Source organism: Anser cygnoides, chromosome Z, assembly GCF_040182565.1.
Source record: "Anser cygnoides isolate HZ-2024a breed goose chromosome Z, Taihu_goose_T2T_genome, whole genome shotgun sequence".
NCBI lineage: Eukaryota > Metazoa > Chordata > Aves > Anseriformes > Anatidae > Anser > Anser cygnoides.
Window position 1 is genome coordinate 4,537,501 of NC_089912.1, and position 12,602 is coordinate 4,550,102.

At 36.4% G+C, this 12,602-nt stretch overlaps 1 protein-coding gene across 15 annotated transcripts in view; it reads left to right on the top strand.

Annotated features, from left to right (window-relative positions):
- Positions 1–12,602, top strand: part of MEF2C (myocyte enhancer factor 2C) — a 141,213-nt gene that overhangs the window by 109,923 nt on the left and 18,688 nt on the right. For 13 of the 15 annotated variants that reach the window (XM_066988798.1, XM_066988803.1, XM_066988800.1 and 10 more), the window contains 2 exons: positions 496–682; positions 1,797–1,844. In XM_066988798.1, the coding sequence (XP_066844899.1) occupies positions 496–682; positions 1,797–1,844 (235 nt within the window). The remainder of the gene's footprint in view (positions 1–495; positions 683–1,796; positions 1,845–12,602) is intronic. The other 2 variants (XM_048051624.2, XM_066988805.1) reach the window with 1 other exon arrangement.

Below are 12,602 nucleotides of genomic sequence, written 5' to 3' on the forward strand. Positions count from 1 at the left end.
AAAGAAAAAGAAAAAGAAAAAGAAAAAGAAAAAGAAAAAGAAAAAGAAAAAGAAAAAGAAAAAGAAAAAGAAAAAGAAAAAGAAAAAGAAAAAGAAAAAGAAAAAGAAAAGAAAAAGAAAAAAAAAGAAGAAGAAGAAGAAGAAGAAGAAGAAAAAGAAAGAAAAAGAAAAAAGAAGAAGCAAAAAAGAGGAAAAGGATAAGAGAAAAAAGAAAATAGAAAAAGGAAAAAAAGATAAAGAAAAAATTTTCCCAGTTCTTACCAAGTAAATAGGCAAGCTGTATTAAAGGAAGATGGAAGCTTGATTTTTAAAAAATCATGCTTAAAAGCTTTGGTAACTCTTTGAAACTATTCTCTTGACTCTTAGTCTGGGGGAGCTTAAATATTTTAACTACCAACTACAAAATATTTGAACTAAATATAGAGTAACTGTACTTGAAGGCTGTTGTGCTTCTGTACTATTCTCGTCTTTGTTTCCCTTTTTTTGCTTGTACAGGCTGTTCCACCACCAAACTTTGAGATGCCAGTTTCTATCCCAGTGTCCAACCACAACAGCTTGGTGTACAGTAACCCAGTCAGCTCACTGGGGAACCCCAACCTTTTGCCACTGGCTCATCCTTCTTTGCAAAGAAATAGCATGTCTCCTGGCGTGACACATCGGCCTCCGAGTGCAGGTAACACAGGTAGGCTCTACTCTGTCCCATCCCTTTAAATGCTTTAAATTGGCTGCTTGTGTGCCTTGGGTCACTTTAAACTGTACTCTTACAGACAAGAACGCTGTTTGTACGAGTCATAACAGTTTGTCCAAAATTGCTGTGTTGAAAAATCAAAAGAGCCAAAGAGGTTTCTATTCCCAGTATAGAAAAGAAAAAAAAAAAGTTCTAGAAAAAGCTGAGTATTGACTGAGATTAAGGGAAATCAATAAAGGATAAAAGGGCAGACAGTTTGCCGTTTCATAAAAAGGCAGCTTGTCTACTTAATTCATGCAAGAGCTCACTACACCATAAAACTTAAGGGGGCAGGGGGAAACGTGGCCGATGCAAAGAAATTGAAACAAGTAAAATAGGACACTCATTGCTTAAATTTCAAGTTAAGAGGCTAAACACAGAATTTATTATTATCAGTAGTTCTGTAACGGCTAAATGTTAGTCAAGTGGCTTGTGCAGCAAGAAGCTGTGCTTCATTCTGGTAATGATGAGGGCTCACCTCTGAATAGGATAAATGAGGATTAAGTTAATTCAATGTGCCTTGTTGAAGCAACATCAACACCCTTAAGGGTTCAAAGAGACCTCTGAGGTCTCCAACTGCAAAGAGAAGTTTCTAAAATCCTTGGAATGGATGTCTATGAAAAGCTGAGGAAATTAAAATGAAAAACTGTGCAAGTACATATGACAGCGTATGAATTACGCTGTCTAGCAGAAACTTTCAGTCTCTTCCTCCAAATCCTATGTGGAAGCCCTGCTTCTCTGACTAACACTGACCTAAAGGTATTTTTCAAGTGAATGAATACTTAGCTTTCAAACATAATTGACTTCCTGTGCTGTGGAAGTACAAAAGTAAAATAATGAATTGTTGGGTACTGCATATTTTATTTGTCCTTGAAAGGCAAATACCTTGTATGTGTGACATTAAACATTATGATATGATGACTGTGGGTCTCATCTGATGCCTGCTGAAGTAAGAGGAAAATTGTAGTGCATATTGGAGCAGGCTGTTTGAAGTCAGAGAAAATGTTTTGCATGTTTGCCTGTTATAAATTATTGTACTCGCTCATAGTATTTCATTTCAACCCCCTAGGTGGCCTGATGGGTGGGGACCTCACTACCGGTGCAGGCACCAGTGCAGGTAAAGAGAAAATAATTTTCATTTATTTTTTTTAACTGAACAAAGGACTTCCTCTGAAGGCTAAGTCCTAAAATAGCTCCATATTGGAGATGGGATTTTGGAAAATGATCAGTGTTGGTTTATTTCCCCCAGATGAGGGCTGGGGAGTTGATACTTGTTGGTTTTGTTTGTTTGTTGTTGTTGTTGTTGTTGTTGTTTTTTAGAGTATGAAGAGACTTGTTTTCAGCAGCGTTTAACAAATTCACTTCAACAAATTGCCTGGGTATAAGTGCCCGTTTTCCTTCATAAGAGGCTTTCCATAAACACCTGAGTCCATTGCATTGCCCTAGTCAGGCAAAACTCCTGCTGAGGCCAGCATCTGGAACTCTGTCTCTTTTTAAGTCACAGGGAGTTTTTGCATTGACTTCAGTGGACTTGAGTAAAAATTTTTCTATTAAGTTTCTCATTAAACTTTCATTTATTAAGCACATACCTTATTTCAAGCTCACACATAAAACCATTTCTAGTAATCAAAATCTGTTAACATTTACCTAAATAATCAGCAACTAACTCAAGCTTAGTTTTATGTTTTTACTTAAGTGCTCTGGGACATGACAGGGAAAGGATTTTCCAAATAGCCGTGCAGAGGAAAAGATTTTCCCCTTTAATTCTGCCCCTGTGCTACTAATGAGAACTGTACTCGTTAAGGTCGGTGTTACCAAAGCAATGTTGTCAGAGTAGTCCCCTTTGCTCAGTAAACTCAGTGGTTTGTTAGCAATGTCAGCAATGTTGCATTATTACAAATACAGATTACAAAAGACAATGGCAGGATTACTGTTTCAGTTTTAGAAGTAAACACATATGTTCAAGGAAAATAAGCTGAGTGGGAAAAACATGGAGCATATCCCATGTTACTGGGTTAACTGCTCTCAGAACTGCACGGAAAATAGTTGGAAGATACATTTTGTGCATTGTAAACTGGGGCTGATATATCTGGCCATTTTGAACCTCTATCATAAAAGGATTTATGAAGAAATTCTGATACAGTGATTTTTATTTTTTTTTCTTGGCTCTTCTCAGCCTGCTTTAGACCACCCCCCTTTTATCTTCACACGTAGATGAGTCACAGATGTTTGTGTGATGCATTTGTAGTAAAATTGAAACTGCACAGCATTGTAGGAAAAAGCTGCTTTAAACACGTGCTGATACTTTGAGAGGTAATTTTGTATTAATTTAGGAGTAGGGTAAGCAGAACACCAGAACTTAGATATTAGTCCCGTTCATCAAAAAAAAAAAAATAGAAAATTATAGTTTTGTTAATTATCTTTTGTTATTCTGTGAAACGGCTAAAGAAAGATTCATTCTGGAAATGTTCGCACTTCATCTCGGTTTTTAATCTTATATATAGTAGAAACTTCAAGAACGACAGCGGAGGAACTCGGATAGGAAATTGATTGTCCTGTTAAGGGGCTCCCTCTACTGGCTTCTTAAGAAATATCATTCTCTCGTTCCTGGTTTCCCTATTTCTTTAAAAAGAGGCTGGAAACCAATTAACAAAGGCAATGTCTTCTTCTGAAAGGGTAACATACTAAAATAATAGCTCATCAACACATGCATTTGGTTTAATAATTCTTGTGATTAATAAAATCTCTATATCAATATGCTAGTTTAAAATGGATATTCTTTTTAAATACATATTTTCTTGGAAATATATTAAAAGCATATATAAACGCAGTAAGAGGGATAGCTTGATTATTTACTCATTAATTAAGAATTTGTATCTCCTGCATGCAATGCTATGCATTAAGCTCTCAAGCAATCTAACTTTGGAGTAGGCAATTGATTTGAGGGGCATGTATATGGGGGGCATTGCTAGGAATGCAACATAAATATTTAATCATATGAATAGTCTTTCTTCGTATCTGGCAATAAGAGCTTTAAGCACCATTAAAGAAGTGTTTTCTAGATCTCTTAAATGCAGAGCAGTAGGAAGAATTTGATACAGGGCTGAAGGAGGATGAAAGGTCACTATAAGGTTAAATCCTCTGTCTTAGTTGCATTATTCTACAATGGCACTATTTTGGACAGGCCTCTCTTAAGGGTGCAGAAGAATAAACATCAAAAGTTCTCTTTGTTCATCATTCTTCATAAGAAACAGAGACCTCTGTGTTTTTTTTCTAATTGGCATCATAGAAGCTGGTAGCATGATCATGTGGTTTAATCTGTTAGGGTTCATATTTCTGGCCAAATTAGAACATTCTAAATTTGCATTTTTCTGCAGCGTCCAAAAATAGCTTATATTCAAAATAACATACTCCAAGAAGAGGAGTCTAAAAAGTTTCATTTCTGTCGCTACAAAATGAAACTACTTTTGATTGCTAACACCAGGCCTCAGTTTCTGCGCTACTTTAACAAATTATATTATCGTAAATTACATTATAACTGCAATATCACAAATGGAAAAAGAGTAGTTAAGCCTGTGTTTTGAAAACTATGTTATTTTGATGGTTTGGATTATTTTAAGTAATAACCCTGAAATCATCCACAAGTTACCTTGGGAGTCAACTGAAGACGTAAATAGAATGTAAGAAAGCTGACTGCTTCTTTATTATCCTGCACAACTAAATACCAGCAGTGGTATGTTTAACTTAAACCAAGGTTATCTCAGGTTTGTTAAAGTAAATTTCTTCTAAGCCAAACACTGATTGAATAGTTTCTGTCATGTGATAGTAGCAACTGCCAAAAATTTTGAAGTGAACTTCACATTTAGTATATTTGCTAAATTACAGCAAAGTCTTTGGCACTATTCTGTCCAACCAGAGGCTTTTGACTGAAAGAGAGAACAAGCTCTTTTTGGACTCAAATCGGTTTGCTGGGTCGCAGTCTCATTCTGGAGTCAAATCCATCAGTTTACACTATAACATGAAAACAATAAGTGGCATGTTACCTGTTCCCATAATAGACTGTATGAAGTTATTTTTAATTTTTAGGGAACGGATTTAGTTGTTAACAAAATTGGCTAAGTCAACAATAACTTTACCAGAAATGAATAACAACGATGAAGTAGTACTTTTAGTTCTGCAAATTATCTGAACTCCAGTTTCATGTAATGGCTCAATAATTATGCTGAATGCCTGATAAAAGATTACAACTTCAAAAATATTCGATAGTTTTAAAACAAACTACTACAGGATTGGAGGAAGTGTTTCTTCGCATCTGCACTTTAAACTTGATTTTTAAACTCAGTTGTATTTTCAGATTGAGTCATATTTTTATTTTTTTCCATATGGTTTTCAGATTATGGCATTTTGTATTTTATAATTAACTTTTCTCTTGACTGGAATAAGCCCTCTTAAGTCAACAGAATTTCTTTAGATTTTAGACCACTATAAATAATAAAATCAAAAGAAAATTTTAATAGCAAGTTTTAAATCAGGGATGGGTATTATAATATTCACAAAAAGATTGTACTATTTTTAATTTCTATTTTTTTCCATAATTTGTTTCACTGTTCAGTTTCTGTACTGCCTCCATGTTGACATTAGTATTAAAGTAAAGGAGCAAGTTATTCAAAAGTACTTGGGAGTCTAAAAATGCTGTCGTTGTGTCAAGTACTTGTTCTCTGTAAATGAGGCAGCCTTAAACTGCCTTTAAGCTTGTTCTTTTAAATCATTAGACACTGAAAAGGTCAGTAGTGCATTCTGAAAAATTCATCCCAGGTCTCTTCAATAATTGAATCTCATATTTACCTGTAAACCAGCAGCTAGTTATATTCTTCTGAAAATGAAGCACAGGCTAACAGTTATCTTCTTGTCTTCTGAGAAATGAGGACCTGGATCTACCTGCCAATATCACAATTGTTTGTGATTTTCTGCTAACTTTTCTTTTCTTGATCATGTGCGGACCCTGGATGAATGTATTCTGCTAATATTTCAAGAAACACAGGGATGTATGTAATAGTTATTTTTCTCTTTCTTTTTCTTTTTCTTTTTTTTTTTTAATTTCTAAGCCCTTGGGGTGGAGGCGATCTGGGTGGTACCATCTCAAAAAAAAAAAAAAAAAAAAAAAAAAGATTTACTAAAAAGAACCAATTATCTGCCCAAATAAGCCTACTAGGAGTACTGATACAATTATAGATTAAAAAAAAAAAAAAAAAAAAAAAGTAAACAGGGATTTCAAAGGCACCTAGTTCTATTAGTGTCTTTTGAAGTCTTAAATATAAATAAAGCAAACTAGTACTAAACAATGAAAATTCAAAATGTTACGTAAATATTCTCTGCTGTGCCCTGAAATCATGTTTGGCATAGGCAAGAGAAGGTAATTCGTAGGCTACAAGTGTGGAATATGTTAAACAAACAAGTGAGCTTAGAACAACGATTCCCAAAACACAGCTTATGGGCATCCTGCTGGGACTGGGTTTGCCAAGGAGAGCATTATAGTCATTGCCCTTCCCTTACAGCTCAGTCAGTGCACTTGCCCACAGACCTCTCATTTAAAGATTGGGCAAGATGCAGTACAAAAGTATAGTAAACAACAGTTCCTGTCCAAGGAAGTGTACAGTCCAAAAGAAAGAACACGCAGTCATTCATAACAGAGTTCATGATGCAACAGTGCCAAATCCAAACAATAAGAAATCATAAATTGGCAGGTTGGCTTAAAGCTGTGGAGGGGGACGACAAATGAAAAATACAACAGCTCTCTTTTTCTTTTGCCTTTTTCCACTCATTGTATGCCAGTAAGTATTGCTTTTCCAAGCTTTCCTCCATATAGGAAGGATACGTACTGGTTTTTTACTGCTGTATTAATCCAGGAGTTGGTGTTTACAGCAAGTATCTGTAAGTAGGAGATATGTGATGAAGCAGTAACACGGGAATGTGTTTTCTAATGCGTACTATGAAGGAAACAGTCTATATAATTTCATACCCGTGCAAGCAGTCAATACAGACCTTTCCAAAATTAAGTTATTTTCCTGCCCCAAGCAACTGATCTGTTTTGTACAGCGTCTTCAGACTCTTTTCACACAGGTAAAAATCACATCAGTGAAACTCTGAATATAGATTTGAAATGATGGATACTGCTGTCCATGTAAATGTCAAACAAAACCTTGCAGCGTGTGTCAGATGCAAATGTCTGGTGTATGTATTTTCAGCTAGCTCTAACCGATGAAGAGGTCCGTGTAGGCTCATTCGGAGTAGACCTCAGTGAAAATCTGTGAAAATTTGGCCTGCATTATCTTTCCGTCAATTGTGTGTTGACTTGGTAATTTATTTAGTTATTCTGTCTCATCATCTCCGTTATCAACAGTGTCTCAATATTTGTATTTATAAAAAGACAGCTTGAAAGGATTGAAAGGGAGAAAGCCCTAAGTTCACATGTAATGAACAATTAAGTGAGTCATACAAACTGTGGTTCTTTGTGAGTAGGATTTCAAAGACAGGCATGATTGACTTCTCCTTTTCCTTTATGACAAGCGGTTACAAATATTCCTCTAGAATGGCTTGGATTCTTAGGATAAAATCCTTTTACTAGTGAAGTCTGTGGGAATTTCTTGCTTTACTTTTGTGAGATGGGGAATTCACAATTACTGGTTTTCCACATGCATTCTTGCTCATTAGGACATCACACTGTCTGCTGTTGCACAGTGCCATCCATATTCTTGTTCCAATCCATAAAACACAGAAAGGTATTGCAAATCAGCAAACATCTGGATTTCATGCCCGTCCTGAGTCCTGACAGGGATAGCTGATGCCTCCTGGATCTGGAATGCAGCAATGGCATTGCTCTGAGAAAGAAAGCAAGAAATGCTTTTAACCTCCTGAAGCTGGGACTGCAGCCACATGTAGAAGCTCCTGGCAGTATTAAGTTAATGTGACCCCTGCCCTTTAACTTTTAACATGATTCCCCTATTAAGAGATTCGAGACATAGATTCCAGTTGTTTTCCAAATCTCTTGCAAGTTGATTTTTCCCTTAATAACAGTTGGAACAGTCTCCCGGAAATAAACGCTGGAGGAGACAGGGGTCAGTTAGTTACTGATCTTTTCTTTGTATCTACTTAAATTTTAAAACAAATTTAAGCAGTATTATCTCTGTGCAAAACACTTTCCTTTTGTACACATATCAATTGTAATAACATGGGGAAGTTTAAAAAAATAGGCTGTATCATTTGTGTTTAAAATAGACAGTTTTGAAGTTTTCCTGGTGTTAAATTTTAAACCATGCATTCATCATCTTTCAATAATTGTGCATTTAACAAAAGCAGACAACTTGACATGTAGCTATATGCCTAAGGAAAAAAAAAAAAAAAACAGACAGTTCTAAAATTTCTTTGGGGAAACAAGAAAGTATATTTTCAAATTATATACTCATTTTATAATTGGAATTACTTCTTGTCCTGAAATATTTTTTGTTGAAGAGCATTTTCTGCAAAGCGGTAATTTATTTCAAATGCCCAAAAAAGCAAAGGACACATCATCAGCAAATAATTTTTTCAAAAGCAGATGATTTGTCAACAGCTCTCACTCAGGCAGTGAGGAGAAGAGATAAGTCCCCTTCCCAGGCTCATATATTTTTCCTACATGTCAGCGTAGGAAAAATCAGAGGTTCACTTGTGTGAACCTCTCACACAAGTCTGCTTTTCCTTTCTTCTGACACTAGAACATCTCCTATATATATATATAAAAAAAAAAAATGCAAAAAAACTGTTTGCTTGTTTTTGCTTCGTTTGTTTTGGTTTTGTTTGTTGTTGTTTTGGGATGGGTTTGGTGCTATTTTTGTTTTGTTTTGTTTTTAGACAGGACTAGAATGGAGTAGCTTTTCAGCTAACATACAATGTAAAGGAAGATTCCACCACAAGCACATTACACAGTATTTAATAGTTTTTCTGGAATAATAATTAAGTTATAATCCTAATGGCCAGCTAAGTCCTGAAAATATACTTTGGAGAGGTGGTTATCACAGGCAGGTGAGATCCATTTATGGTTTGTGCATACTACACATTAAGAGATCAAGTCTATGATACTTATTGCAAGATTTTCAGAAAATGTGGTTATACAAGCTAAATTTCTGATAAACATTTTTGCAAACCATCCTTGATTTTTTGTGTTGACCTAATCTAAGAGAGCGTAGTGCAGAAGATTGTTACATTCCTAGTGGAGGGAATGGGCTAAGCATTGCAGAAGTGAGCACTCAGTGACAAGGGAGCACTGTGCAAGGCAGGGGAACATTGAATCGGGGACATCAGGGGAACAGCTACAGCACCAGTAGCAGGGTTAGAATAACTTTTTCACCATGGCAATACACTTTCAAGTGTCAGTCTGATCCCAGAAATCTTGCTTGGACCTTAAAAACATTATGCAGTGCCCTCATTTTTGTACTACAGAAGTTTAGTCTTTATAAAGCACAAAATGAAGAACACTGTAATTTTCCTAAGTGATTTTTCTTGAAATTCGCAACCGAGTTACAGTGCTGATTAGGTGAAGATTCAAGATAAACGAGATAACTTGAAATATATGGTTTTAGAGATAAGCATAGATACAACTGTGTTAGAACAAAACAGTGTTGTAGAAGTGGAAATAAATGAATCAATGCAATCAGAAGTAAAGATATAGGAAACAGAGCATTTTTGCATTGAAGCTAATTGAATCTGAGATTCATGAAGTGAGATACCTTAAAGAATTATGAAGGCAAATAGTAAGATGCTATCATCAGACAATTTAAGAACATAAGCATGGATTGCCCATTGCTTTCCTTCTGTGTTGAGGAATAAGGGAGGAATAAGGATAATCGTGTCAGCTTGAGGAAGGCAGAGCACGCCTCCCCCTTCTGTCAGTGTACACAGAGCTTGAGACAGACGCTCGCTGCCTATGTGATGTATACACTCCTGTTCTGAGGGTTGCAAGGAGGGCATCCAGAGGTGTGCTGAAACGTCTGCCTGCAGCTTGGGAAACCTCGTTTTGAAATGTTTTGAAGGGCTGCTTGCAGTTCCTTGTGTGGGTAGAAACAGGGTAATTCTGTAGACAGTCAGGTGCCATTTTTACATGTATTTTATTAAGGTGCGAACTCCTAACAGACTAAGGTGGGAGAATATTTCGTACAAGAACTACTTCAAAAATATTTAAATATGGATCTTATTATAGCAACTAAACATGACCACAGAATTAGTGATCAGGTTGGTTTGTGATACACTTAGTTACGCAGTTGACTCAGCAGTAAAATATTTGCATGAAATGTAATGGTCAGATTTCTGTTCTCATCCTGCATGTAAATAAACCCATGCATTTCTCCGCTTGGCTGAAGAAGCATCTCATACTGCTAGCCTCCTAGTTTTACGGCATTGCCTTTGATTTCCAGAAATGAGTTTTGCAGTGCTTTCTGTGTCGTCTGACGGCCAGAGGGCCACTTTTTTACTTCCAGCTTCTACCTGAGAAGAATCCTGTCTGTCCTGAAGGAAACCTGCTGCAGTATAGGACACACGTGTCCTTTTTCAGCGGTAGTTGTGTGCACCTGCAAACACTCCAGGCAGAATAGATTGCGAGGATGTTCCACATTTCAGATGGCACTTGTCCCAGGGTCAGAACTAATTCTGACTACTTCATCCATGTAAACAGTTCACTAAGATCCTCTGCATGATGAAGAGGAGGAGCTGGTCTTCAGCTCCTTAATGATGAGGAACACGCTGCCAGGACACCGCAGGGGCAGGGGGAAGCTGAGCTGGGGAGCCAGGGGGGTTTCCCGGGGGAGGCAGGGCAGCGGCTGCCCTGGATATCAGGCACCTGGCCCCTGGGTGGGGGTCAGGATCAGGCCCAGGGAGCCAGAGAACTGGTTAGAGGGCTGTTAGTGACGGTAGATGTGAGATGTAGCCATAAGGCCCGTCCTGTATGTGTAGGTTCAGAGCCTGAGTGCTGCAACCTGCCCAGGGACACAGAAAAATTGTGTTCTTGTAGAAATTTCTGCTGTTATACTTACCTTATTTCTAAACGGTTGGTTTCTAAAACTGTAACAAGAGCAAAGAGTTGTTTAGATATTTTTCTACTGCTCTTCCAAATGTCTGTACACTCACTGCACTTTTTTACTATTTCAGTCCAAAAAGCAGCTGATATTTTATAAGATTCCTGAGAACTCTTTCACACACAGTCCATAGATTTTATATACCACATCTGTCTCAGTTGGCTCCCAGCAATTCAGCACAGAAGGTCCATTAGGGTAATGCTGTGGGAATAGGCAGCTACTTTAACATAAAGATTTTCTTTTTTCTGGGTGAGTGTATCTGCAGATTGGTTTTCTTCTACCGCTTGCAGCTGTTAAAGGTCTTGTACTGTGACATGACTAGCCTGCAAGATGTAAGAACCTCCAATTATCTCCTTTAAAAATTATGTGTAGGTAAATACCAGTACACCTTCCTGGCATGAGTGCATTATTGTTGGTATCTATTTTGTCTGGGTCGTAAACAATAGCCTGTTCCAATGGTGTGTATGCATTAAAAAAAACTATACATATAAGACATAAAAAGAGAAAAGAAGCACATTCTTTGTCTTTTAATTACTATTAGGAACAATTATCATTCTCCCAGGTAGTGGGAAGCAGAATCAAATGAAGTGTGCGAATCTGGATGTAAAATTAACAGAATGCTTATTACTGCATTGATTCTTCTTTCTTTCTTCTTAATTTATTTCTTCCTTTATTTATTTATTTATTCATTTATTTATCTTTTTCTTTTTTCTTCTTTATACATTCTGAAGTCCAGAGTAAATTATAGCATACTTAGGTCTCATATTTATATAGATTTATTCTAAATTTAACAATCTTTTTGAGAGGCTTGGTGGTCTATCATAATGTCATGTATGTGATGTGCATTTAACATAACCCAGTAAGAACCAGGAATCCTGCATGAAATGGAACGTACATATCCTTAGTGGAAGAATTATGATAATTTCCACACGTAAGAGCATATGCTTGTTGAGAAGTTGAAATTACCATTAATATTTATTAAGACTAGTTCCAGAATCTGAAAGCTCTTTTCCTATTAAAATTAATGGGAAGTAGGCATCCCAGGTGCCTAAAGATCTTGTAAATTCTCAACCCATATGGTGAGTGAGACGCTTTAGAGAAATGAAAGAAAGATCAAAGGAAGGACATATACATTGTGTGTCTTGCTCTTAGTTCTTCTAGGACTACTATAGTGTTTTTGTTCATTCATTATATTGTTATATATTTGAAATTATAAATTAAAAAAAAAATCAAGTTGGAACATGACAGGATCAAATCTTCAAGAAATCAGAATGTAAAAATTGTCCATTCTTTCAAGACTTTGAGACTTTGAATCATAACATCGCTGCTCAAAAATGTTGAGAAGTATGGAAATAAATAATTGACTCCTGATTGGTTTTACCTTAACATTTGGGAAGCTTCCTATCTTAAATGTTCCCTAGAGGAGCATTGTCCGAACAGAATATCAAGAATTGCAGCCACTTTGCAATCACTGTCACACAAATGACACAACTATGAAGGAAGAGAGTTAAACTTTGCTCCCTGCCCTGTCGTGAATAAACCTGTGCCTTGCCTATACCCTTAAACTCAAGACAGCAGTGCATGAATTTGCAACATAGTTCAAATCATAGGTAGATTAATTAATATAACAATATATTTTGTTTGTATTGACTAACTACTGGTGCATAAAAATACCTTCTCTGGATGTTTTTAAGAAGTGATGTTGTAGGGATTAATTATGCAGTGTCTACATGGACAAAATTCCCACTGAAGTCAATGGCACTTGTGCCTAA